Here is a 23,284-nt window from a genome sequence, read left to right as displayed (position 1 = left end):
ACTGAAATCTGATGCTGAGAACTTATGAACCTTCAAAATTTCATTGCCTGTCAGAGATTCATCTTGTGCTGGAACTTGTATGTCAGGACCTCTGCATGTGTAGTGAATCTGTTCTCTTGTTTTAACAGCTTCATGTTAGCAGTATGGGTCAGGCCTTCTGGAGAAACCTCTTATTGTGGCTTGCATCTTATTTTGAAGTTGAAGTGACTAATGCCCTGGAGGTACAGAGGCAACTTCTTCTACTTCTTGCTAATAGATTCCAGTGTCTGTTCTTTAAACAGCTACTGAGTTTTCTGGTGTGTTTCTTGCAAGTTCTAGAAAACTGTCACCAGGTTTATTTGCTGCTTAGGTGTAATCAGGGAGTTCTACTAGATGTATATTTTTCCTTTACCAAAAAATATCTGATTTTTATTTTCCATTCATTAAATGGATGTTTGTCTGGATGTGTGTATTATCTTTGCTATCCTCTGTTTCTTTGACAAAAATGGCTTTAATTAGGTTTTGTAGCTTTTTTTTTTTCTTTATTCTATAGTTATTTTGCATCTTATAGTTTGTCCTACCTGAGCTCTTACTGGTTGATGCCTCATTTGGCATTGCTTGACTACACTATAGGAGGGGGGGGAAATATCCAGTGTTCTCCAGAGGAGAAATTATTTCTTTATTTTAGTTTTTACCATAATACCTTTAGCTTCTCATCCTGGTTAATGCTTGGATTTGCTCCCTGGTAATCCATGCACATCCATAGTTTTGGCTGAATTCCTGCCTAGTCAAATAACTAGAGTTATATTTATTTTTTGTGCTTGGGTGTTTGCCATTTTAGGTATACTTTTAACCTTCCTAACTATTTTTACCTATTAAAAATTATGCTTTCCATTGCCTTCAGAAGGGTTCACTTCCTATTTGGTTAGTGGTTCAAACAACAGTTTAAGCCATCTCCTAAATATTTCTGAAGAATGGCCATAAATAGCTGTTCTCCTGTGCTATAGAAATGCATGTAGTTCATACAGTTTTTTAAATTGGAGATCTCATTTGCTATATTGAAACTGCTAAATATGTGGCTGCTCTTTAGTTGCATGGAAACCTAGCTATAAAATAAGGTTTAGAAAAGAAGTAATCAAGTTCCCTGGTATAGATTCTGATCTATCTGATTTACTGTGCAAACAAATTATGTTTTCATTCTTCTTTGACAGCTACTTACTAGGTTAACGAAATCTCAAACACTATAAAACAAATTTGGGTTCTGTATCTTTTACTGCTTAGCCCTAAGACCTAGAAGTCTTCACTTACTATTATATATCACACAGTGTAGATTTTAGAGTGCTTGAGAGAAAACGCACTTCAGTAATTTATAACAGAATGTAATTACCTTTTTCAGTGCTGATATCTTTCACATTAGTTTGAAAGTTTAGCTTCTGATAATTCATTTATGCTTAGTTTACCACTTAGTGTATTTACCTTAACCCTTTTCTGTGTTTAACAAACTTAGGGTTCAGGCTACAATCTTGTCATATTCCTGTCTGAAGTTTTGTATACTGTGAAAAATGTTTCACTATTCAAATTCTGAAACGTATTGCAAAACAAACACAGTTAAAACAAGTATTTGTGAGACATGCCTACTCAGTCAGTTTACTGGAGAGCAAGGTTATCTGGTAACAGAGTGTAATCTGGTAATCTGCAGTGTGGGAACCAAATGTAACAGTTTAATACCCTGTTTTAATTAAATCTAATGTTGTCATCCTACACTACCAGTGCAATTTTCATTTCAATACACATATATATAAACAGGAGGTTTCTTTATCATATTTAAAACTTCCCACATGAGAGCTTTTCTGGGGATCAGAATATATATGCTTCCTGGGTAACTTGAACGTGATTGGGAAAAGCCAACATGGCTTCACTAAGGGCAGATCGTGCTTGACAAACCTGGTGGCCTTCTATGACAAAGGGACTTGCCTGATTGACATGGGGCGGGCAGTGGACATTGTCTACCTGGACTTCTCCAAGGCCTTTGATACGGTCCCCCACAGTCTCCTCCTGGAGAAATTAATGCGTTATGGCCTAGACAAGTGGTCTGTGCAGTGGGTGGGGAATTGGCTGAGAGGCCGCACCCAAAGGGTGGTGGTAAATAGCTCCTTTTCCAAGTGGCAACCTGTCACAAGTGGAGTCCCCCAGGGATCGATATTGGGCCCAATGTTATTCAACATCTTTATAAGTGATCTGGATAACGGGATCAAGTGTAGCCTGATGAAGTTTGCAGATGACACCAAACTGAGTGGGGAAGTAGACACTCCAGAAGGGAGAGCTGCTCTGCTGGAAGATCTGGATAGGCTGGAAGAGTGGGCCAGCAAGAACCTTATGAAGTTCAACAAGGACAAGTGTAAGGTCATGCACCTGGGAAAACATAATGTGGGAGTGCAGCACAAACTGGGATCCATGTGGCTGGAGAGCAGCTCTGTGGAAAGGGACCTGGGGGTCCTGGTGGACAGGAAGCTCAACATGAGCAAACAGTGTGCTGCTGCGGCCAAGAAGGCCAACAGGATGCTGGGTTGCATCAAAAAGGGCATCACCAGCAGAGATAAAGAAGTCATCATCCCACTCTACTCAGCGCTTGTCAGGCCACACCTGGAGTACTGTGTACAGTTCTGGTCCCCGCTATACAAAAAGGATGTAGACAGGCTGGAAGGGGTCCAGAGAAGGGCCACCAAGATGATCAAAGGACTGGGAAGCCTGCCATATGAGGATAGGCTGGGAGAACTGGGTTTGTTCAGCCTTGAGAAAAGGAGGCTTAGAGGGGATCTCCTTACCATGTACCAGTACTTAAGGGGTAGCTACAAAGAAGATGGAGACTCCCTTTTTACAAGGAGTCACATGGAGAGGACAAGGGGGAATGGACACAAGTTGCTCTTGGGGAGATTCCAATTGGACACGAGAGGGAAATTTTTCACCAGTGAGAATGGTCAACCATTGGAATAATCTCCCCAGGGAAGTGGTTGACTCGGCCACGTTGGACACCTTCAAGAGTCACCTGGACAGGGTGCTGGGCCATCTTGTCTAGTCTGTGCTCTTCCTAGAAAGGTTGGACTAGATGATCCCTGAGGTTCCTTCCAACCTGTGATTCTGTGAATGAAAAATATTGCATATATTCTGAGGATAAACAGGACGTAAATCTAAGTATTCAGTTGCAATTAGGGGGAGGGAAAGTTTAGGAAGCTTGAATCTTAATCCTTGGCTGTATATATATGAGAATTATATGTTTGAGAGTTAAAGTTTAGTTAGTTTCCTAGCACAGTTTGAAGTGACTTTTTAGTTTTTTATAAAATTATTGTTACTTTTCTTTTTGAGATTCTATAGGCAGAAAGATAATATATATATTTTAAAGGTAGCAATTAAAGCATGCGTTTTGTAATCTGTTTCTGTTTACTCTACCAGTGATGGGCAGTGTTGAAAAAAATAAATATATTTTTAAAATTCTGTATGCCTTCCTTTTAATGGTGTTTGTAGCATCATTTAATTTGGAAAGGGGGGGAAGCTCTTTATTTCACATTTCTTAGTACAATAGGGTATAGCTCTACTGATGGGAGAGGTTTAGTTTGTCATGTTTTCTTTATTTAATTTTATTTTTAGTGTTTAAGAAACCTGTTTTATTTTACTTTTCAGCTCCCTTTTTCAGATACGGATTCAAAATAATGCTCTAACCATAAGGAGATGTGAGGCTGACATGGTTAACCCAAATTTGTCAAATCAGACCTATTCCTTTTGATTTTGCACTTTGCCAGTTACAGGAGGATCATCTCCACTTTCAGATGTCTTAATTACTAGTTTGGCTGAAATTACTTAGATGAGTAAAATAGGATTTGGTCTTAAATCTGCATCCCTTGGTGTACTGGATGTAAGTGGCAAGGGGGGGTGGGCTGCAGGGGTGTGGCCTCTGTGGGAAGAGGTCAGGGGTTGCCCTGTGCTGGACATAGCTGGCTTGGCAATGGACCCACCACAGGCTAAAGCTGAGCCCATCAGCAAAGTTTGTGGCACCTCTGTGAAAACATACTTAAGAAAGGGTAGAAAACACTGGACAGAGAGAGGAGGAGGGAATAGAATGAATGAGAAACAACAGAGGTAACACCAAGGTCAGAGAATGGAGGAGGTGCTCCATGGTGCTGGAGCAGATTTTCTCTGCAGCTACTCTGAAAACCTACCATGTAAAATAGTGTAGATTTCAATTATTTCACCATTCATTTTATCATCTTTTAAAAGTTTAGTACTCATTCAAAATATATGCATAAGTATACAAGAGCCTGAAGCTGTCTACAGTAGCATATCTTTAAGGTGAATTATAGTTACTCATTTATTCAAAAACTACTTTTATGTCATCAGTACATCTGAGTTGCTATGTAATGTGTGGCTGACTTTTGTTTTTTTACAGATACCAAAGATGATGACTAGAAAGATTAAGCTTTGGGACATTAATGCCCATATAACCTGTCATTTATGCAACGGATACCTGATTGATGCCACCACTGTAACAGAATGCTTACATACTTGTAAGTAGGAATATAATGCTGTAAGCTAAAATTGGTTTTTTACTTGATGTGCTAGATGTTTTAACAGTTTTAGTTGAAGTTTAAAGTTTTACTGTGTATCAAACAGAATAATGCAAGCTTTGCTATGCACTTATAACTTTTCAGCAAAAATATATCCTTTTGTGAGACAAATAAGGAGAACAAACTTGGAACCATGTGTCATGGTTTAGCCCCAGCCAGCAACCAAGCACCACACAACTGCTCGCTCTTTCCCCCTCCAGTGGGGTGCAGGACAGAATAAGAAGAGTAAAAGTGAGGAAATTCATGGGTTGAGATAAAGACAGTTTAATAGGTAAAACAAAAGTTGCACACAAAAGCAAAGCAAAACAAGGAATTTATTCGCTATTTCCCATCGGCAGGCAGGTGTTCAGCCATCTCCAGGAAAGCAGGGCTCCATCAAGCGTAATGGTTACTTGGGAGGACAAATGCCATCACTCCAAACGTCCCCGCCTTCCTCCTTCTTCCCCCAGCTTTATATACTGAGCATGATGTCATATGGTATGGAATATCCCTATGGTCAGTTTGGGTCAGCTGTTTTGGCTGTGTCCCCTCCCAGCTTCTTGTGCCCCCAGCAGAGCACAGGAAGCTGAAAAAGTCCTTGACTAGTATAAGCACTGCTCAGCAATAATGAAAACATCAGTATGTTATTAACATTATTCTCATACTAAATCCAAAACAGCACTATACCAGCTACAGTGAAGAAAATTAACTCTATCCCAGCTGAAACTATGACAAGCATTTAGAACCCTAATCTAGGCTTTTGCTTTGTTTTTTTTCCCAAATTCTGTAATGCTGCCATTAACTATTAAAATTGGTCTTGCTAGAGGGTCACTTTCTCATTGTTCTAAAATGTATGTATGTATGTATTTATTTATTTATTTGCAACCCTGAAATATGGACTGCAAGCAGGTGTGCTCTAGTTCACGTAGGCCATGCCTTTCCTCAGGAATGCATTTTTAGAGCAAACCTATGGGGTGTTTTGTGGAATGTCCCTTATTATAAATTTATGTTTTCAGAAAGTTTTCTTGCTTTTGCTTTCATCCTTAGACTTATGTTATTAATTCTGAGGGGAGACATAACCTCATATCATGGGTGGAATGGTGGGGAACAGCTTTTAAAGAACAGCTATAGGGAAAGTGAGTTTGCCCACCTTGTTTCTTCATTTGTACTGTTTTAGTTTGTCTGTGACAAACTGAGCTGACCTGTGCTGAGTTTAGTTTAGGAGGGGTTGGTATCTCCTTATTCAAAACTGGAGGATCTACTGATGGCAAATAAGAAGTTAGTGGTTTTAGAAGATGGGTTTGGTTCTTTTGTTTACTTGGTTCAAACAGCTTATGGCCTCACCCTTGCAACTGGATCTGCTAGTATATACCACTGGAGCAGACTGTAATGCTTAGTGGGCAAAACTACTAGGATTGGTCCAATAATAACCTCTACCATCAACAGTAATTTAATCTTGAATATGTAAATGCAACATATAAGCAAAGCAAATGTAATTACTTTTTTGGGTTTAACTGGTGTTTATTCAAACATACCATCATGTCTGAGAGGTAGATGACACTACAGCTACAGTTCTCTTGCCTTATACCATAAGGGCTATTGTAAGACTGCCTAAGATTAAAGGAATCACTGTTTAAGGAAAAGATGTTTAACCTTTTTTAATAATTTAAAAAATATATTGTAGGTAACTTGAGCTGTTTTAATTTCTGAAGTTTGAGCTGGAGTGTGTTTAGAACTTCAGGTCAGGAAAACACTTAATACTGTAATATATTATTATTAGTGAAAAAACAGTAGCACTGGTTACGATGAGGGAATTGTTTTTCTTTGAATCAAATATGTGGTTGTATATAGACTTGGAAACAGGTCCAGAAGCATGCTGCTCTGTAGTATCCATTTTAACAATTTTTACCTGTATACTAAAGACCTTTCCTCATTTAATTTTATGACTGAAGTCTAATTGTAGTGTATTTTGTGAAAGTGAAAAGTTAAATTGCATTTGAATAAAATGATTCAAAGAATCTGATGAGGAAAAAGGAATTACTCTTTTGCCAAAAGTTTATTATCATAACACGTTTTTCTTCGACGTGCATTGATGATAAACAGCAAATTGGCTAGGTATATTAACAGCATTCAGCATCCGTAGCATCCTTTGTGAAAGCTGAAAAGAACAAATAAATATGCTACTGACCTATTTGAAATGCTGTTCTAGTAACTCTGGGAATGGGACTGTGTTCCAAATTTGAGCATGTTTTGTTAGGAAGACTCTGACTAGATTTTCTTGCCATAGCTACAATGTATCACTTCTCTGAATTGAGAACAGTCATGAAAAATGTTCATTAAAAATGTTCTCTTTTCCAAGGCTGAACAACCCAACTCTCTCAGCCTTTCTTCACAGAAGTGTTCCAGCCCTCTGACCATTTTCATGGCCCTCCTCTAGACCCACTTTAACAGGTCCATGTCTGTCTTGTACTGGGGACCCCAGAGCTGGACGCATGTCGTGGTTCAGCCTCAGCTGGCAACTGAACACCATGCAGCCGCTCGCTCACTCCCCCCACCCCTGTGGGATGGGGAAGAGAATCGGACAAGCAAAAGAACTTGTGGGTTGAGATAAGCACAGTTTAATGATTACAATAAAATGATAAATGATTATGATAATAATTACAATAATGTTAATATAATAAAAGGGAAAAGGAAAGGAAAGGGAAAACAGAAAAAAAAACACGGAAACACAAACGATACAGCCGCTCACCACCCGCCGACTGACGCTGCCCGTCCCCGAGCCGCGATTGCTTCCTCCTCCCCCGGCCAGCCCCTCCCAGGTAGCATACTGGGCATGATGTTACATGATATGGAATATCCCTTTGGTCAGTTTGAATCTGCTCTCTTAGCTGTGCCCCCTCCCCTCCCGGCTTCTTGTGCACCCGGCAGAGCATGGGAAGCTAGAAATGTCCTTGACTAGTATAAGCACTACCCAGCAACAGCCCAAACATCTGTGTGTTATCTCAACAGTTTTTTTTTTTCCCCTGCTAATTTCAAAGCACAGCACTATACCAGCTAGAGTGAAGAAAATTAACTCTATCCCAGCTAAAACCATGACAACGCAGTACTCCAGGTGGGGTCTCACCAGAGCAGAGCAGAGGGGCAGAATCACCTCCCTCAACCTGCTGGCCACGCTTCTTTTGATGCAGCCCAGGATATGGTTGGCTTTCTGGGCTGCAAGCACAGATTGTTGGCTCCCGTCCAATTTTTCATCCACCAGTATATCCCTGAGTCCTTCTCCACAGGGCTGCTCTCAATCCATTCATCCCCCAGTATGTACTGATATTGGGGATTCACCCAGTCCAGGCATGGGACCCTGCACTTGGCCTTGTTGAACTTCATGAGGTTCACATGGGCCCACTGCTTAAGCTTGCCAAGGTCCCTCTGGATGGCAGCCCTTCCCTCTACCATATCAACTGCACCAATCAGCTTGGTTAACAGTCCATCCATCAAACCCATATCTCTCCAATTTTGCAGCAAGAATGATGCGGGGGACCGTATCAAAGGCCTTACAGAATTCCAGGTAGATGACGTCTGTAGCTCTTCCCTTGTCCACTGATGTAGTCACTCTATCATGGAAGACTACCAGATTAGTTAGGCATGATTTGCCCTTGCTGAGGCCATGTTGACTGTCTCAAATCACCTCCCTGCCTTCCATATGTTTTGACATGTCTTCCAGGAGGATCTGTTCCATGATCTTACCAGGCACAGAGGGGGGGCTGACTGGTTGGTATTTCCCAGGGTCCTCCTTTTTACCCTTTTTAAAAATGGGCATGATGTTTCCCTTTTTCCAGTCGCTGGGGACTTCGCCTGACTGCCATGACTTTTCAAATATGATGGAGAATGGCTTGGCAATTATATCAGCCAATTCCCTCAGGACCCTGGCATCTCATAGGGTCCCACGGACTAGTGTATGTTCAGGTTCCTCAGGTGGTCTCAACCCTGAACTTCTATGACAAGAGGGACTTCTTTCCCCCAGTCCCTGCCTTTAGATTCAAGGACTTGAATCTAAAGTGGGAAAAGAGATTACCATTGAAAACTGAAGCAAAAAATTGTTGAGTACCTCAGCCTTCTCCATGTTGGTTGTCACTAGTTCCCATGTCTTATTTATCAGGGTGTGTACATTTTTTTAATCTTCCTCTTCTGGCAAATGTTCCTGTAGAAGCCCTTTTTATTTTTCTTCACATCTCTTGCCAAATTCAGACCCAACTGCACCTTATCTTTCCTGGTTCCATTTCTACACATCCAGGCAGCATCCTTCTATTCTACCCAGGATACATGTCCCTGCTTCCACTGCCTATGGATTTCCTTCTTATACTTTAGTTTGACCAGGATGTCCTTAGCCATGCCAGTCTCCTGCCTTCCTTGCCTGATTTCTTACACGTGGGCATTGAGAGCACTTGCGCTCTAAGAAAAAAGTCCTTAAAGGGCTGCCAACTCTGTTCAGCTCCTTTTTCCCTGAGGGCATTTTCCTAGGAGGTCACATTCACTAGTTTCTTAAACAACTGAAAGTTTGCTCTCCTAAGACTCTGTTCTTCACCTGGTCCATATCCCTCAAGACTGTGAATCCCACCAGGGTATGATCACTGCAGCCCAGGCTGCCACCAATCTTAGAATCATAGAATCATTAAGGTTGGAAAAGACCTCTAGGATAATCAAGTGCAACTGTCAACCCAACACCACCATGCCTCGTAAACCATGCCCTGAATTGCCACGTCTACATGTTTTTTGAACACCTCCAGGGATGGTGACTCCACCACCTCTCTGGGCAGTCTGTTCTAATGCCTGACCACTCTTTCAGTGAAGAAATTTTTCCTAATATCCAATCTAAACCTCCCCTGATGCAGCTTGAAGCAGTTTCCTCTCATTCTATCACTAGTAACTTGGGAGAAGAGACCAACATCCACCTCGCTACAACCTCCTCTCAGGTAATTGTAGAGAGCAATAAGGTCTCCCCTCAGCCTCCTCTTCTCCAGACTAAACAACCCCAGTTCCATCAACCTCTCCTCATAAGACCTGTTCTCCAGACCCTTCACCAGCTTCATTGCCCTTCTCTGGACACATTCCAGCAACTCAGTGTCCTTCTTGTACTGAGGGGCCCAAAACTGGACACAGTGTTCAAGGTGTGGGCTCACCAATGACGAGTACAGGGGGACAAACACTTCCCTAGTCCTGCTGGCCACACTATTCCTGATACAAAATTGTATTCCTGATACAAAATTGTATCTTGACCTCTCTAATTAGTTGATCTCTGTTGGTGAGCAAGAGGTCCAGTAGCTCTTCTCCTCTGGTTGGGCTGTCTCTCACCTGGATTAAGAAATTATCCTTGATGGACACCAAGAGTCTCCTGGACCACTTAGAGCTTGCTGTGCTGCTTTTCCAGCAGATGTCAGGGTGATTTAAGTCCCCCAGCTGGATCAGGGCCTGCAAGTGTGATGCTTCCTGTAGTTGAAGTAAGAACACTTCAACAGGCTCCCCTTGAGTGGGCGGTCTGTAGTAAACACCAGCCACGAGGTTTCCTTTGTTGACTTGGCCCCTAGTTTTTACCCATAAGCTCTTAACCTGTTCATCGCTGTTTTTCAAAGACAGCTCTGTGCAGTCAGTCCATTCTTTTACATAGAAAGCAACACCCCTACCTCTCCTTCCTTGCATGTCCCTTCTGAACAGCTTATAGCCATCAATTGCAGCACTCCAGTCATGCAATTCGTCCCACCGTGTTTTAGCAATAGCGATTAGATCACAGCTTTCTAGCTGCACAGTGGCTTCCAGCTCCTTCTCTTTGTTACCCATGCTGCGTGCATTGGTATAGAGGAATTTCAGTTGGGCTACCTATCTTGTCACTTTTTAGAGGAACATGCCCTAATTCCTTTGAGGCATTTCACTAAATCTAGTTTAAAGCTCTCCTTGTAAGTCTGGCAAGCTTGTTGGTAAAGACCCTCTTGCCCCACTTGGTCAGGTGAATCCCATCAGCTCCCAAGAGACCCAGCTTCTCAAAAGCAGATCCATGATCATAGAAGCCAAAACCTTGAGTATGGCACCAGCCAAACAGCCAGGCATTCACCTGTTCAATTTGGCTCCTCCTTCCTAAACTCCTTCCTCTGCCTGGGAAAACAGAGAACACCACTGGTGCTCCAGATCCTTTAAACATTGCTCCGAGGGACATATAGTCTCTTTTGATGGTTCTGAGTTGCCTCATTGCAGTATCATTGGAACCTACATGGAATAGTAGTAGCGGATGATAATCTGTAGGGTTCACTAGGCTCAGCAGCCTCTCAGTGACGTCACAAATGTGAGCTCCTGGTAGGCAGCAAACTTCTCTAGAGACATTGTCTGGACAGCAAATGGGTGCTTCAGTGCCTCTCAGTAAGGAGTCTCCATTTACTAATACTTTATGTGCTTTTCTGGTGGCACTGGTTCTAATGTGGGTGGATGGTTGGATCAACTTTGCATGGTCAGCTTTTCCTGAATCCTGTCTGTTACTCACATGCGCTTCCTTCTCCAACCCCAGAGTGTCGTCTCTGTTATGCAGGGGCACTTTAGGGGAAGGGGGAAGGTTCTTCCTTCTGCCCCAAGCAGAGACAAGGGTCCAGTCTCCTTCGTCTTGTGAGTTTCTTGTGTCAGTCAGCTTGAGGCTGTATTCAGGCTTACCTTCCCCTTGCACAGCCTTAAGGCTGGGCTGTTGCTCGGCCTGGGACAGCGCACGATACCATGTATTGATCTCCTACTCACATTCCTGGATACTGTGCTGCCTGTTGAGCGCCTCTTGTAACATAGCTACTTGTTTGAGGAGTTCTAGCTGGGCACACTTGCAGCTATGACACCCACCGCTGCCTTCAGGTATTAGGGGTACTTCCAGGCACTGCAGTTCCATGCAACCTGAGGTCTGGACAGCTATTTCAGTCCTTGGGAGGTCTGTTTGGGTGGAGACATCAGCATAGGTAAGCTGTAGTGTTTCTGTTTGGGTTTCAGCCTCAGCCTTGCAGTTGTGGCGGGTGGACACTGTTTTCTTTCGGCAGGTCACAGTCTCCTTATAGTTCTCAGAAAAAAAAAAAAAAAAAACAAACCCGGCACACTTACTTATAGAATAGTAATTCTTTTGAAAGATGTCATCTTTCTAATTCTAATTCCCTCGAGACCTCAAGTTTCTGGGTAGGCTTGTGCAGCCACCAGTTAGTTCGGGTGACCGTCAGGGCTGCAGCCTAAGCCTGTAGGTGAGCAGAGCAGGGAGCAGCCCAACAGCTGACAGACTGCCTGCCTTTTTCATGCAAACTCCCAACACCACTCCCAGCTGATGCCACACTCTTGGCCGTTAGCGCTCTCTAGGTGCCAGTTATATGTGGCTTCCCGGGCTTTGAACTGGCCATGGAGACCACCAGCACCACCCAACTCTTGCTCGCCCCTCTTGCAAGACCTGTGGTCTGCTGGCTGGTCCCTCCACAGGCACATCCCAAGGGTGTCAGAAACCCACTCATAGCCCTGGCGACCTCACAAGTGTCTTCAAACTATGTCTTGTTTTATTTCTTTTAAATTATTAATGTTCTTATTAGTCTGTAGAAGCTGCTTGGTGAAGTATTTGGAGGAAAACAACACCTGTCCAACATGTCGGATTGTTATACACCAGAGCCATCCATTACAGTATATCGGGTAAGTATGCAGTAGGAAAGGAAAAGTACAACTAGCTACTCTCTGGGCTGTAAAAACCTCTCAAATACAGCACAATTTCTCTCTACATTTTGTAATTTGCTTATCAATATTTTAAATATATATAAAGAAGCTTGATTAGAAGATAGACGATTTATATAGAAAAGGTAAGGTATTGAATTCTGCTGTGAATTTGCAATTCTTTTGAAAGAAATCACAGAATGGTAGGGGCTGGAAGGGACCTCTAGAGATCATCTCATCCAACCCCCATGCTTGAGCAGGTACACCTAGAGTAGGGGGCACAGGACCATGTCCAGGCAGGTTTTGAATGTCTCCAGGGAAGGAGACTCCACAGCCTCTCTGGGCAGCCTGTTCCAGTGCTCTGTCACCCTCACAGGAAAGAAGTTTTTTTCTCATGTTTAGGTGGAACTTCCTGTGTTCCAGCTTGTGCCCATTGCCCCTTGTCCTTTCATTGGGCACAACTGAAAAGAGTCTGGCCCCACCCTCTTGACACCTACCCTTTAGATATTTATAAGCATTGATAAGATCCCCCCCTCAGTCTTCTCTTGTCCAGGTTAAACAAATCCAGGTATCTCAGCCTTTCTTCATAAGAGAGATGCTCCAGCCCCCTGATCATCTTCATAGCTCTTTTCTCTTGAATTGGACAAACACAATAGACTTTACTGTTTAATTCCTGAGTGAAGTTTAATGAGATTTAGTCACTTCCTATTTTGTATGCCTAGATGATAGATGTTGCATGTATGGAACATCTACATGAATTACACTTGTATTAAATTTTCAGAACAATGACTGGCAGTTGAACAGTGGTTTTCAGTGAATGAGAGGGTGTGTTCAAAGACTTTGCAAATACACAGCATTATTGTTGATTTAGTCTTTCAAAGAACTGTTGATTTCATAGGTGCAGATGAGAAAGGTGGTAGCAGAAATGTTAGAGTAGCGACTTCAGCATCTTGAATGGAACAGCCTCTGAAAGATTTGTGCCTACTTTTTTCCATTCCCATACAAGGCTCCCTTACTGTGTGACCTAAAATGAATGGTGTATTGTACCATAATTTCCTTCTTTTTCAGTGTATTTTCTGTTTATTTGTACATTACCTTTCTTTTTCTTCAATGGTTTCCTCTTTTTAAAAATTTCAAAGGTATCAGCCAAATGTTTATACCACCTGACTTGGCCAGATCTGCACTAGAGGTTTGTACCTTAGCAACTTTCATTGATAGAGATGTATTGAGACGGTATGTTCACAATAGCTGCTGTATGTTGTGTAGACTCTTGTCTACCTCCATGCAAAGTTTCTTTTCGTTTGTGGCACTGCATCAAATTTGCATGTCTCGGTTCTAGTGCAGCTTTTGAAGAAGTGGCTAAAGAAAATGAATTTGATTCTTTCTCCACTTTCACTGAGAATTGTGCATGTCCTATAAAAACTTTCTGAACTGTGCAAAACTGAGTCCCCTTCGAAGTCAGAAATAGGATAGGTTCTTCTTATACCTTCCAAGAATGATGTAGAGACTGTACTAGAGTGTATTTTGAGATATGACAAAGCAGTAACGATAAATCCATGCCAGTAGGCAAGAAGAAACAAATGGCACATAAGACAAGATGGTTGTCATCTGTGAAACTACAGGAATACATCTGTGTATTGGTTCAGAAGCCTGTTTTCAATGCTAAGAGAGTCTTGGGAGCATAGCCTCAAATTGAGTAGTTAGAAGCGGATTTGACAGTTGTTTGTGGACACTGAATGCACAGTATTATGTCTTTTTAAAAATTGATCCCCTTCTTCAGTCTAGGTTCTTTTCTCTACTGCTTTGAAAAATGAAGATGCCCTCCTAGAGAAGTATTTTCCTGAGCTAGTTACAAAATACTGCCTCTTAAAGATCAAAACAGATAGCCTTTGTCCAACCTGCTTTTGGAAGTCTGTGGTTTCTTTAATAGATAATTAATAGGGAGGACCTTTGTATTATTCCTTAGTTGCAAGAATCTGTGATCTAATTCATCCCCATCCATCTGGGGAATAGGTAAAACACATCTCATGTTTCATTATTAAGAATGCTGTTAAATTCTCACCTCTGCTCTCATGCTGGTGGCTAAAATAATTCATTTAGGTTTAAATGTTTTTGGAGATGTTCCTGCAACCTGTAAATGACATTTAAAAATCCTAACCTGAGAGTCAAAGCTGGAGTTTGGTATTGTAAACTCTTGTGGGGTTAATGCCCCAGTAGCAGCTGAGGCTGACATTTTAGCTTCTATTGGTTTTTATTTATAGTTTGGAAGTCAGGGTAATGTTCTGGTCCTTTCAGGCAATGACTTGTTTCAGAGTAATCTAGGAAATGGCATCTTGTAGGTGAAAACATCAGTGTTTATTATCTTAACCAGTCCTTCCCCATCATTTTTTTCCTTATGTGCTGGATCAGTCTGTCTTGTTTTGTTCCACCCTTTTTAGCTAGATGGGATTCTGAACTACATGATGTTTCTCTTGAGTAAGATGTTGGATTATAAGAGCAAATGCAAGTTTTCTTTCCTTTGTTCTCTTATTTTTTTTCCCCTATAGGCTTTTTTTCCTCACGTTTTTTTTAAAATCCCAGTATGGATAACTGAACAACCTAGCAACATGAAAGATTAATTAAAAGGGATAAGAAACAGTCTAGTTTCTAGAAACAGAAAAGTGTCTAGTGTCTAGAAATAGAAAATAAAAATGCTTTTGTTATAATTGTCAAGGAATTTTGAGAGTTATGTTACTGATACACATGCAGGTATATGGCATCTCTCACAGGATGTCATCCTTTGCATTGTAAAGACCATCCTTCCTAGCATCCTTGCTAGCATTTCTGTTAAACTTTTTTCAGTTTAACTTTTGTCAGTTCTTGTCTTAGCCTGAACCTTATCTGCATTCCTTTCTTGTTACTGTTATCTCATGTTTGATATTTCGGTTATCCAAGATAAATATTTTTATTTCTTAGAAGACTTTAGAGGTTTGTAGAGTTGATTTAATACTGAATCTCTTTAAGAGGAATGGTTTGAATCAAGATGGCTAATTTAAACCTTCAATTTTTTCCCCCCCGCTAGTCATGATAGAACAATGCAAGATATTGTTTACAAACTTGTGCCAGGCCTCCAAGAAGGTAAGTTTTCTGGTATGACCTATTTTTACTGAATTTACAAATTGTACTGTTGTATTTACACATAGGACTGAATGTACACGTGTACTGATTTACACATAGTTCCTTCACATTAACAAAAAGAGGAAGTGAGGAAAATGTTCAGGGGGGGATGAAAAATGCCATCTTCACTTGTTCAGGTTCTAACACTACTTTTCTGCTACACTTCAGAGCTTTATTTAATTTTAGAATTGTACTAGCAATATTACTGAAAAAACTTCAGAAATTAAAATGCTGGTGTTATTTTGGGGAAAAGTAACATTATGTAAACCTAAATAGCACTACAACTTTTTAATGTTGGCATTCTATAATTTGCATACGTTCTTCTTTAATAAACTATACATATTCATGTCTTTTTTGACAGCTTTGCAGAGTTCTCAGAAGTGGAATACTGACGTAGCATAACTTTTAGTTTCAGTGAATTTTTCTTCTCCTAAGATGTACTTAAATCCTTTGCTAACAAGTACCTTTGCATTTGTGTTCTTACAATCTACTTTGATAATGAATCTGTTGAACTAAAGGAATGCTTTATAATAATTGTTCAGTATTATTTTTCAGTGGTGTGTTGCTACTTTTATTTAAGTAGAATATTTCAATCCAATTAAGCTGTCAAGTGAGGACATTATTGGACATTTATAAGCAAGTTTAGGTAAAGAGATTATTTTAACATTTTTTCTACGATATTGAAAATCAGAAATACAGATAAAAATTCAAAACCAATGTTTTGATAGAAATATTGAAGGGGAAAAACCACAAAGTATGGTATAGTATTTAAATTTTATTTTATGTGTAATAACAGAATGGTGTACTAATAGCTCTGCAAATGACTTGGTAGTATTCTGCCTCTCAAGAATAAGATCTGGGGTAACTCTATTATGGCAGCAAGAGTAGAGAAGTAGCAAAAAGTGTTAATGCCGCTTCCTGCCTGACAAGCTTTTTTTACAAAACAGAGGAGGGTTTTGGAATATCTTGATAAATATTGTGCTAGAACATTATTACATAACTAATATTCACAATTTTAAACAGCGGAAATGAAAAAGCAGAGGGAATTCTATCACAAATTGGGTATGGAAGTACCAGGGGACATCAAAGGGGAGACATGCTCTGCAAAGCAACATCTAGATTCACACCGCAATGGTAAATGGTCTTTTGTTTATTCTGTCTTGGGGTGGGGGCACAGACTGCCATTAAGCTGCTGAAAGGATCTGTCAGAGGTAGGTGTCTAGCTAATATTTATTAGCACTCATAATTGTATAATATTGTACAAGGCTTGCTTGTGCTTATGTATTGGACTATATACAAGAATTCACCAGTTTGAATTCAGCATCTAAGCGCAGTATTGTTTTGCATCACAGTTCATAGAATGTGTTCTTTTAGCTGGCTGTAATGTGTTCCTGGTGATGATCTTCAGTGGGAACTCTGTGATGCGAAAAGGTTACTTTTTATCCCAGTCCTGAATTGCATTAACTTCAGAAACTGCTGCTATTAAGTGTAAATTTTGTGGTAGAAATGGTGTGGTGGTTATATTTTAAATGTACGCGTGTGTGTATTTATCCAAGGGCAAAAGGATTCTCAAATTTCTGACTGCCAGGAGAGCATATCAGTTTTACAGAATAGTGAATGAGCCCTGACAAATTTTTAGCAAGGTGTCTTGAACTGATTTTTTGGGAAGCTTTGGATTAGTGTCCACATCTCTGCTGTCAAGAATAAAGCTGCTTTCCAACTTTTTTTCCTGGCTAGAAGAGAAGCTGATTATGCTCTGACAAGCCTAATTACTTAAAAAACCAAACCCAAGCAAAAAAACCACAGTTGCTTATAGTCTTGACTTTGTTTCAGGATTAACTGTCATCTGATAAGTCTAATTTAATTATTGTAATGCTCTGCTTTCTTCCAAAAGGTGAAACTAAACCAGATGAAAATTCAAACAAAGAAACTTCTGAAGAAAAACAGGAAGAAGATAATGACTATCATCGAAGTGATGAACAGGTGTGCTTACTTCTTATATAGGGCATTTCTTAGTTTTATTTTGTATTTCCGCTTTAAATGATCATTTTTCTTTGTAAACTTTTTTCCCTCTGACAGAGACAAGATACAGTGTTCTCCCATGCTTTTGTGTAAACTTGAGCTTCATCTTTTTTATTTAGGTAGCTGTGGAGAAATTTGGTTTTGAGAATGTCATTAGAGTTTGATAGTTGTAACTATTTCTGAGTTTCCTGAGTATTGGCTAAACTCTGTGTTGGCTTTCATCTCAACTAGATTTCAAGTCATTTGGGCCCTTTATCTGAGAGTCTACTCACATGCCACTCCGGTGCATCAGGACTGAATATGTTTCAATAATTAGAACGTAAAGTCTTTTTTTACTTACTATTTAGTGTCAAATTTTAAACATAAAACCTGTTTGAGTATGAAACTTGCTATTGGAATACACAAGTCACTGCCTTCATGTTTTCCTGCTAACTGTGTCCAAAGTAAATTAAATTTGGATTAATTTTCCATTTAATGATAGTACAATGGCAGTATTCAGATAGATTGTGCTTTGTACCTAATCATTTAAGTGCACAGAATAAAACTTATCCTAAAGAGCTTAGACTAAATAAAGAAAATAGATAATTGAGAAGAGGGAATTGAAGCACAGAGATCAAAAGGCCATTTTTTCCCATATAATCTTTTGAACTTTAAAAATTTTGTTTCATCATCTGCATCAGTAAATTTTAAAGTTCAAAATAGTATTTTAAAACATGCCTTAAATATTAAACTATGTTACTGGATTCAGAGGTTGGATTAGAAATAGTCATTAAAAAGTGATAATGGTTTTGTCAGGGAGTAGCAAAGGCAGGCTGCTGCTCCATAGGGGCAGGCAAGCTGAGAGTGACAGCAAGGCAGGCAGGGCACTGTCCTCACCAACAAAGGTTGCAGTCCCACAGTATCTGAATAAGGAGGGCATAGCAACTCTGGTGACAGTGACCAGATTCAGCCATAGTCCAGTGATCACCAGGTAAACCTTTAGTGATGAGGCAGGTCCAAGGTTAAACCAGAAAGTGAAATCAGCAAGTTGAAGTCAGGTCCAGAGATGATAGTAACCAAGGTCATACACAGTCCAGTGATCACCAAGCCAAGTCCCTAGTGATGAGGCAGGTCCAAGGTCAAGCCAGGAAGTCTAATCTGTGGGTCAGGGTCTAGGCCAGGCACGAGCATGGCTGCAACTTATTTCATGCAGGGAGACCAACCAAGGGAGGGAGATTCAGCTTAAATGATGCTCCTAAGTGGAGCAGAGTGAGTTCACACTGAAAATTCTTCAAGCTTTTTCTCAAACAGTTCTTTCTTCACAACAGTTTCATGATCATACAGCTGCTTATCAAAATTGGCCCTGAGCTCAGGCAACCAAACCCTGGGGTGGGAATGAGCTCAGGGTCCTGATAGGTTTTCATATTAGATATCTCGCTTTGGCCTTGACTTAGGCTTCTTTGGAACTAGTTGTAACCTTTGCAGTTAGAATAAATCTCTGGAACAAGACAGCCCTAAAGTTCTGCCTTGAACTTTTGTTCAGATCATTTTTGAGTTGAACAGTAAGCTGACAAAATACTAGACAACCTTTTTTTTAATGACACTGCATGCATTTAGCTTTAAAGAATACTGGTATTCTACTTTTTCACTTTTTTGTTGGACTAATAAATGCTGCATGTGAACTACATAATGGGGAATGCAGAAAATTCTGTCAACTAGCCCTGACTGTGTTTGCTTTTTCCTGAAGGTAAGCATCTGCTTGGAATGCAATAGCAGCAAATTACGTGGATTGAAACGAAAATGGATCCGCTGCTCAGCACAAGCAACAGTCTTGCATCTAAAGAAGTTTATTGCTAAAAAACTTAACCTTTCTTCTTTTAATGAGGTAATGTTTTAATGTTTAAAAATTATTTTGCAAATGAAAGTCTTATGGATTATTTTCAAAACAACGTCTTTGCTTCCAACCTAATTAAAAAAAAATGAAGCATACACTATTTCCTAATATAAAGGAATAAAGATTGGCTATTTAAGTTGAGGAGCTGAATGCAGACAAATAGGTTTTTCTCCAAATTTACCTCCCCCCCCTTTTAATTTAAGGATGCTGGTCATATTCCCTTTTTATCTCCCCCTCCAATACAATGGAGATGTAGCTCTGACTGGTTCTTGGCTTTATACAGAGCTGGCAGTGCAGCTCAGTGTGTTGTTCCATGATCAGTTTTAAAACATACCAAAAGGCATGGTTATGTGTTTTCCACCTGTGTAAAAACTGACTCCTGCGAGATGCTTTGTTTGGTGGCCTTAAATGAAGGGATACACTGCACTAGCAGAGATTTTTCACTCAATGCAGAGAATGGATCATAACACTTGGACACTACTGAAAGACTGATTTAGTGGAAAGCAGCACATAGGCTTTCTTCTGCTTCTCTACTCTGAGTGAAACTCAGCCTTGTGTAGTATCAGCTGGTGCCACCATCCCTGCAGGGAGTACATAATTGGACTGTTTGTGGGAAGAAATCATGGTGGAGGAAAAAGGAAGAAAGAGGCTTTTATATCCTCTGCAAGTTCTATCATTTCAGATTCTAAAACTAGAGCACATAATGGCAGGCATGCGAAAACACAGCCTCTGTTCCCTCTTTGTTGGTATTAGTCACAGTCCCCCTCCATCCAGTCTGACTCTCAAACTGCCATCGCTCAGTCATGAAAAATTCCAAGGATAGCGATGCCATGACCTCTTTGGGCAACTTCTTCTGGTGCTTAATTATCCTTGTAGAGAACTTTTTTTTTCTCCTTATATCCAGTCAGAATTGGAAAGAATTCGAAGGGTAAAAGTAGGAAAATTTTGGGTTGAGATAAAGACAGTTTAATGGGTAAATCAAAGCTGTGTGTGCAAGCAGAGCAAAACAAGGAATTCATTTGCTACTTCCCATCAGCAGGCAGCTGTTTAGCCATTTCTTTGCATCCCTACCCAAATTCAGCTCCAGCTGTACCTTCTCATTCCTCATCCAATCCCTATGTATCTGAGCAGCATCCCTACATTCTTCCCAGGATATGTGTCCCTCGTTCCACTGCCTATGCATTTCCTTCTTACACTTCATCTGACAGTAGCCTACCATCATTCTCCAGGATTTTTATCAGCCTTTTTAACAGGCCATAATGGAGAATTTTATTGTTAGGCCCATGTTGTGGTTTAGCTGGCAACTCAGCCCCACACAGCCACTCGCTCACTCCCCCACCGGTGGGACAGTGGAGAGAATCGTAAGGGTAAAGCTCACAGGTTGAGATAAGAACAGTTTAATAATTAAAATAAAACAAAAACAACAAAAATGCAATGGAAAGGAAAACAATGAGAGGCGCGAAACCCGGGGTGGGGGGAAAGGGGAATGAACCACCAAAACAAACCGCACGTGATGCAGCCGCTCACCACCGGCTGACCCGACACCGCCAGTCCCCGAGCCCCAACAACCCCTGCGCACCAACTGCCACCGTTAATATACTGGTCATGGCGTCACATGGTATGGAATGAACATCCCATTGGCCAGTCGGGGTCAGCTGTCTTGGCTGTGGCCCCGCCCCTCCCGGCCTCTTGCCCATGTGGGAGAGCATGGGAAGCTGGGAAGGTCCCTGACTATTACAGGCACTACAGTGAACAGAATTAACCCTTTCGCAGCCAAAACCAGCACAGCCCCTGAGGGCACTAATAGGTCTTAATGGCCCTGCCCAGCCTTACTTGGGGCCTCCACACCCTCTGCCCAGGAGCCCCAGTTCAGCTCAGACCTGGGCCTTCAGTCCCTGCTTGAGCTATGTCATAGTAGTACTAGACTCCAGCTCAGTCACAGTTGTGCTTGGCCATAGACCCCACTGATCTGGACCCTGACCTGCAGACTGATTTTCTAGTCTGACCATGGCCTTACCTCGTCACTGTGGACCTACTTGGCGATCTCTGTCTGACCCTGGTTACTCTCATCAGACCTGATCCTGACACTAATCTGCAGATTATCTTCCTGGCTTTATCTTGGACTTGCCTCATCACCATGAACTTGCCTGATGATCTGGACTCTTAGTTGAACCTGTTTACCATCCCTGGGTCTACCCTGCTCACCTTGCTCAGGTACTGTTAGGGCTCTGGCCAGCAAGGCCCCTGCCCTGTTGGCCTTGTTATCGCATTTGGCTCCTCATCCCTTAGGGTGGAGATGGCCCTCACTGCTCCCTGACATATGTGGGTTTATAATTTCCCACAAAACACCTTGTTCTAAATACTCCTTAATGATTTCTCCCAGAGCTGCCCTAGCTTTTTAAGATATGGATATTGTATAATGGGATGAACTGAGGGTCCCGCTGTTTCAACTTGGTCATTTCTTTTTTCCACACTGTAGGATTTTTTCTGCCATACTCCTGGGACCTGTTGCTGCCAGAATTCTTTATTTATTTCACTTAAAGTTTGTACTTGTTCTCTTGAATCTTTATACCAGCCTTTCCCTGCTTCCTATATTCCTTTATATTTCTACAAAATATCACTATAAAAATTAAGATTCCATGTTCCATTATCCAGTCAATTCCTAAAATAAGAGGTTCTTTGCTATTATTTACAACCTCATACTTGATATCAGCAGCTCACTGCCCTATTATTAGATTCATAATATAATATTTAGGGCCTTTTCCTTCCTTCCTGTTGAAAGAGGCTGCCTTCATATTTTCTTGTTGAATAGATTATTTAAGAAAAGTTTTAGACAAACTGATTCATGCTCCTGTGTCTAGGAAAACACAATTTTTTTTTCTCTACTTCATACAAAATACTGGGGGTCGTGTCCATCCCCCCCCAGGATCCCAATGTATTTGGCACACAAGCATCCATTTGTATGGGTAGTCCTGGGCCCAAAGCAGACTTCCCTATTGTTGGTTTTCATCAATGAGGGTAGGGCAGTGGAGCTTGAGTACTGAGGTATACTGCTTCTACTGCTCTTCTTTTCAGCCTTTGTATCACTCTTTTTAGCTTATCCCATGTTTTCTTCCTAATCCATTTTGCCATATATTCTCCTGAATCCTTTAACACTTTCCACAGCCTTACACAGATTTGGTCCATTTCTTCTGATTTACTAACCTTATTGTCACCGTTTCCTGCACCTATTTCTCTTATCCTTATTTCTCTGCAACCTCCTCTCTATTTTCCATCTTCACCATTACTTTAAGTCCCTGGTTTCTCTTGATCTAGATAAGAAATTTTTCCCTTTTCTCCTGAACTAGTCCCTAATACTTCATAACACACTGTGTTATCTCTACCCATTGATTCCAGGTAGATTCCCCTGCATTTTACTGCATGGGCAGTTGTGAATAGCAGGGGTGCATTTGGGCAACTAATTCTCATAAAAATTTTGGGTTGAGATAAAGACAGTTTAATGGGTAAAGCAAAGCTGTGTATGCAAGCAGAGCAAAACAAGGAATTCATTTGCTACTTCCCATCAGCAGGCAGCTGTTTAGCCATTTCCAGGAAAGCAGGGCTCCCTCATGCATAATGGTCCAAACATTCCCTCCTTCCTCCTTATTTCCCACAGCTTTTATTGAATCCCCTCCCAATTTCTTGTGTACCTCCAGCCTACCTGCCAATGGGGCAGTGTGAGAGACAGGCAGCCTCGATGATGAACAGCTAGTACTGTTCAGCAATAACTAAAGCACGGGCGTGTTATCAACACTGTTTTGGTCACAAATCCAAAGCATAGCACCTTAAGAGCTGCTATGAAGAAAACTAACTCCATCCACTAGATAAGTGATTGTACTGTGTGAATAATTAACATAATTCACTTGTGCACATGTGCTTGTAATTGTTGGACTGGAGCAACAGTAGGGAAGCCAAC

General features: G+C 41.0%; 1 protein-coding gene across 13 annotated transcripts in view; it reads left to right on the top strand.

The window, feature by feature from the left end:
- The window catches only part of LOC142049382 (polycomb group RING finger protein 3-like), a 131,789-nt gene that overhangs the window by 76,027 nt on the left and 32,478 nt on the right, over positions 1 to 23,284 (top strand). For 9 of the 13 annotated variants that reach the window (XM_075077052.1, XM_075077054.1, XM_075077049.1 and 6 more), the window contains 6 exons: positions 4,421 to 4,538; positions 12,164 to 12,260; positions 15,340 to 15,395; positions 16,458 to 16,568; positions 17,329 to 17,417; positions 19,183 to 19,320. In XM_075077052.1, coding sequence (XP_074933153.1) covers positions 4,430 to 4,538; positions 12,164 to 12,260; positions 15,340 to 15,395; positions 16,458 to 16,568; positions 17,329 to 17,417; positions 19,183 to 19,320 — 600 coding nt within the window. In that variant the 5' untranslated portion in view covers positions 4,421 to 4,429. The remainder of the gene's footprint in view (positions 1 to 4,420; positions 4,539 to 12,163; positions 12,261 to 15,339; positions 15,396 to 16,457; positions 16,569 to 17,328; positions 17,418 to 19,182; positions 19,321 to 23,284) is intronic. The other 4 variants (XM_075077058.1, XM_075077059.1, XM_075077060.1 and 1 more) reach the window with 1 other exon arrangement.

This window comes from Phalacrocorax aristotelis, chromosome W (assembly GCF_949628215.1).
Source record: "Phalacrocorax aristotelis chromosome W, bGulAri2.1, whole genome shotgun sequence".
In the NCBI taxonomy this organism is placed as follows: Eukaryota; Metazoa; Chordata; class Aves; order Suliformes; family Phalacrocoracidae; genus Phalacrocorax; species Phalacrocorax aristotelis.
This window is presented reverse-complemented; position numbering and strand designations above follow the sequence as displayed.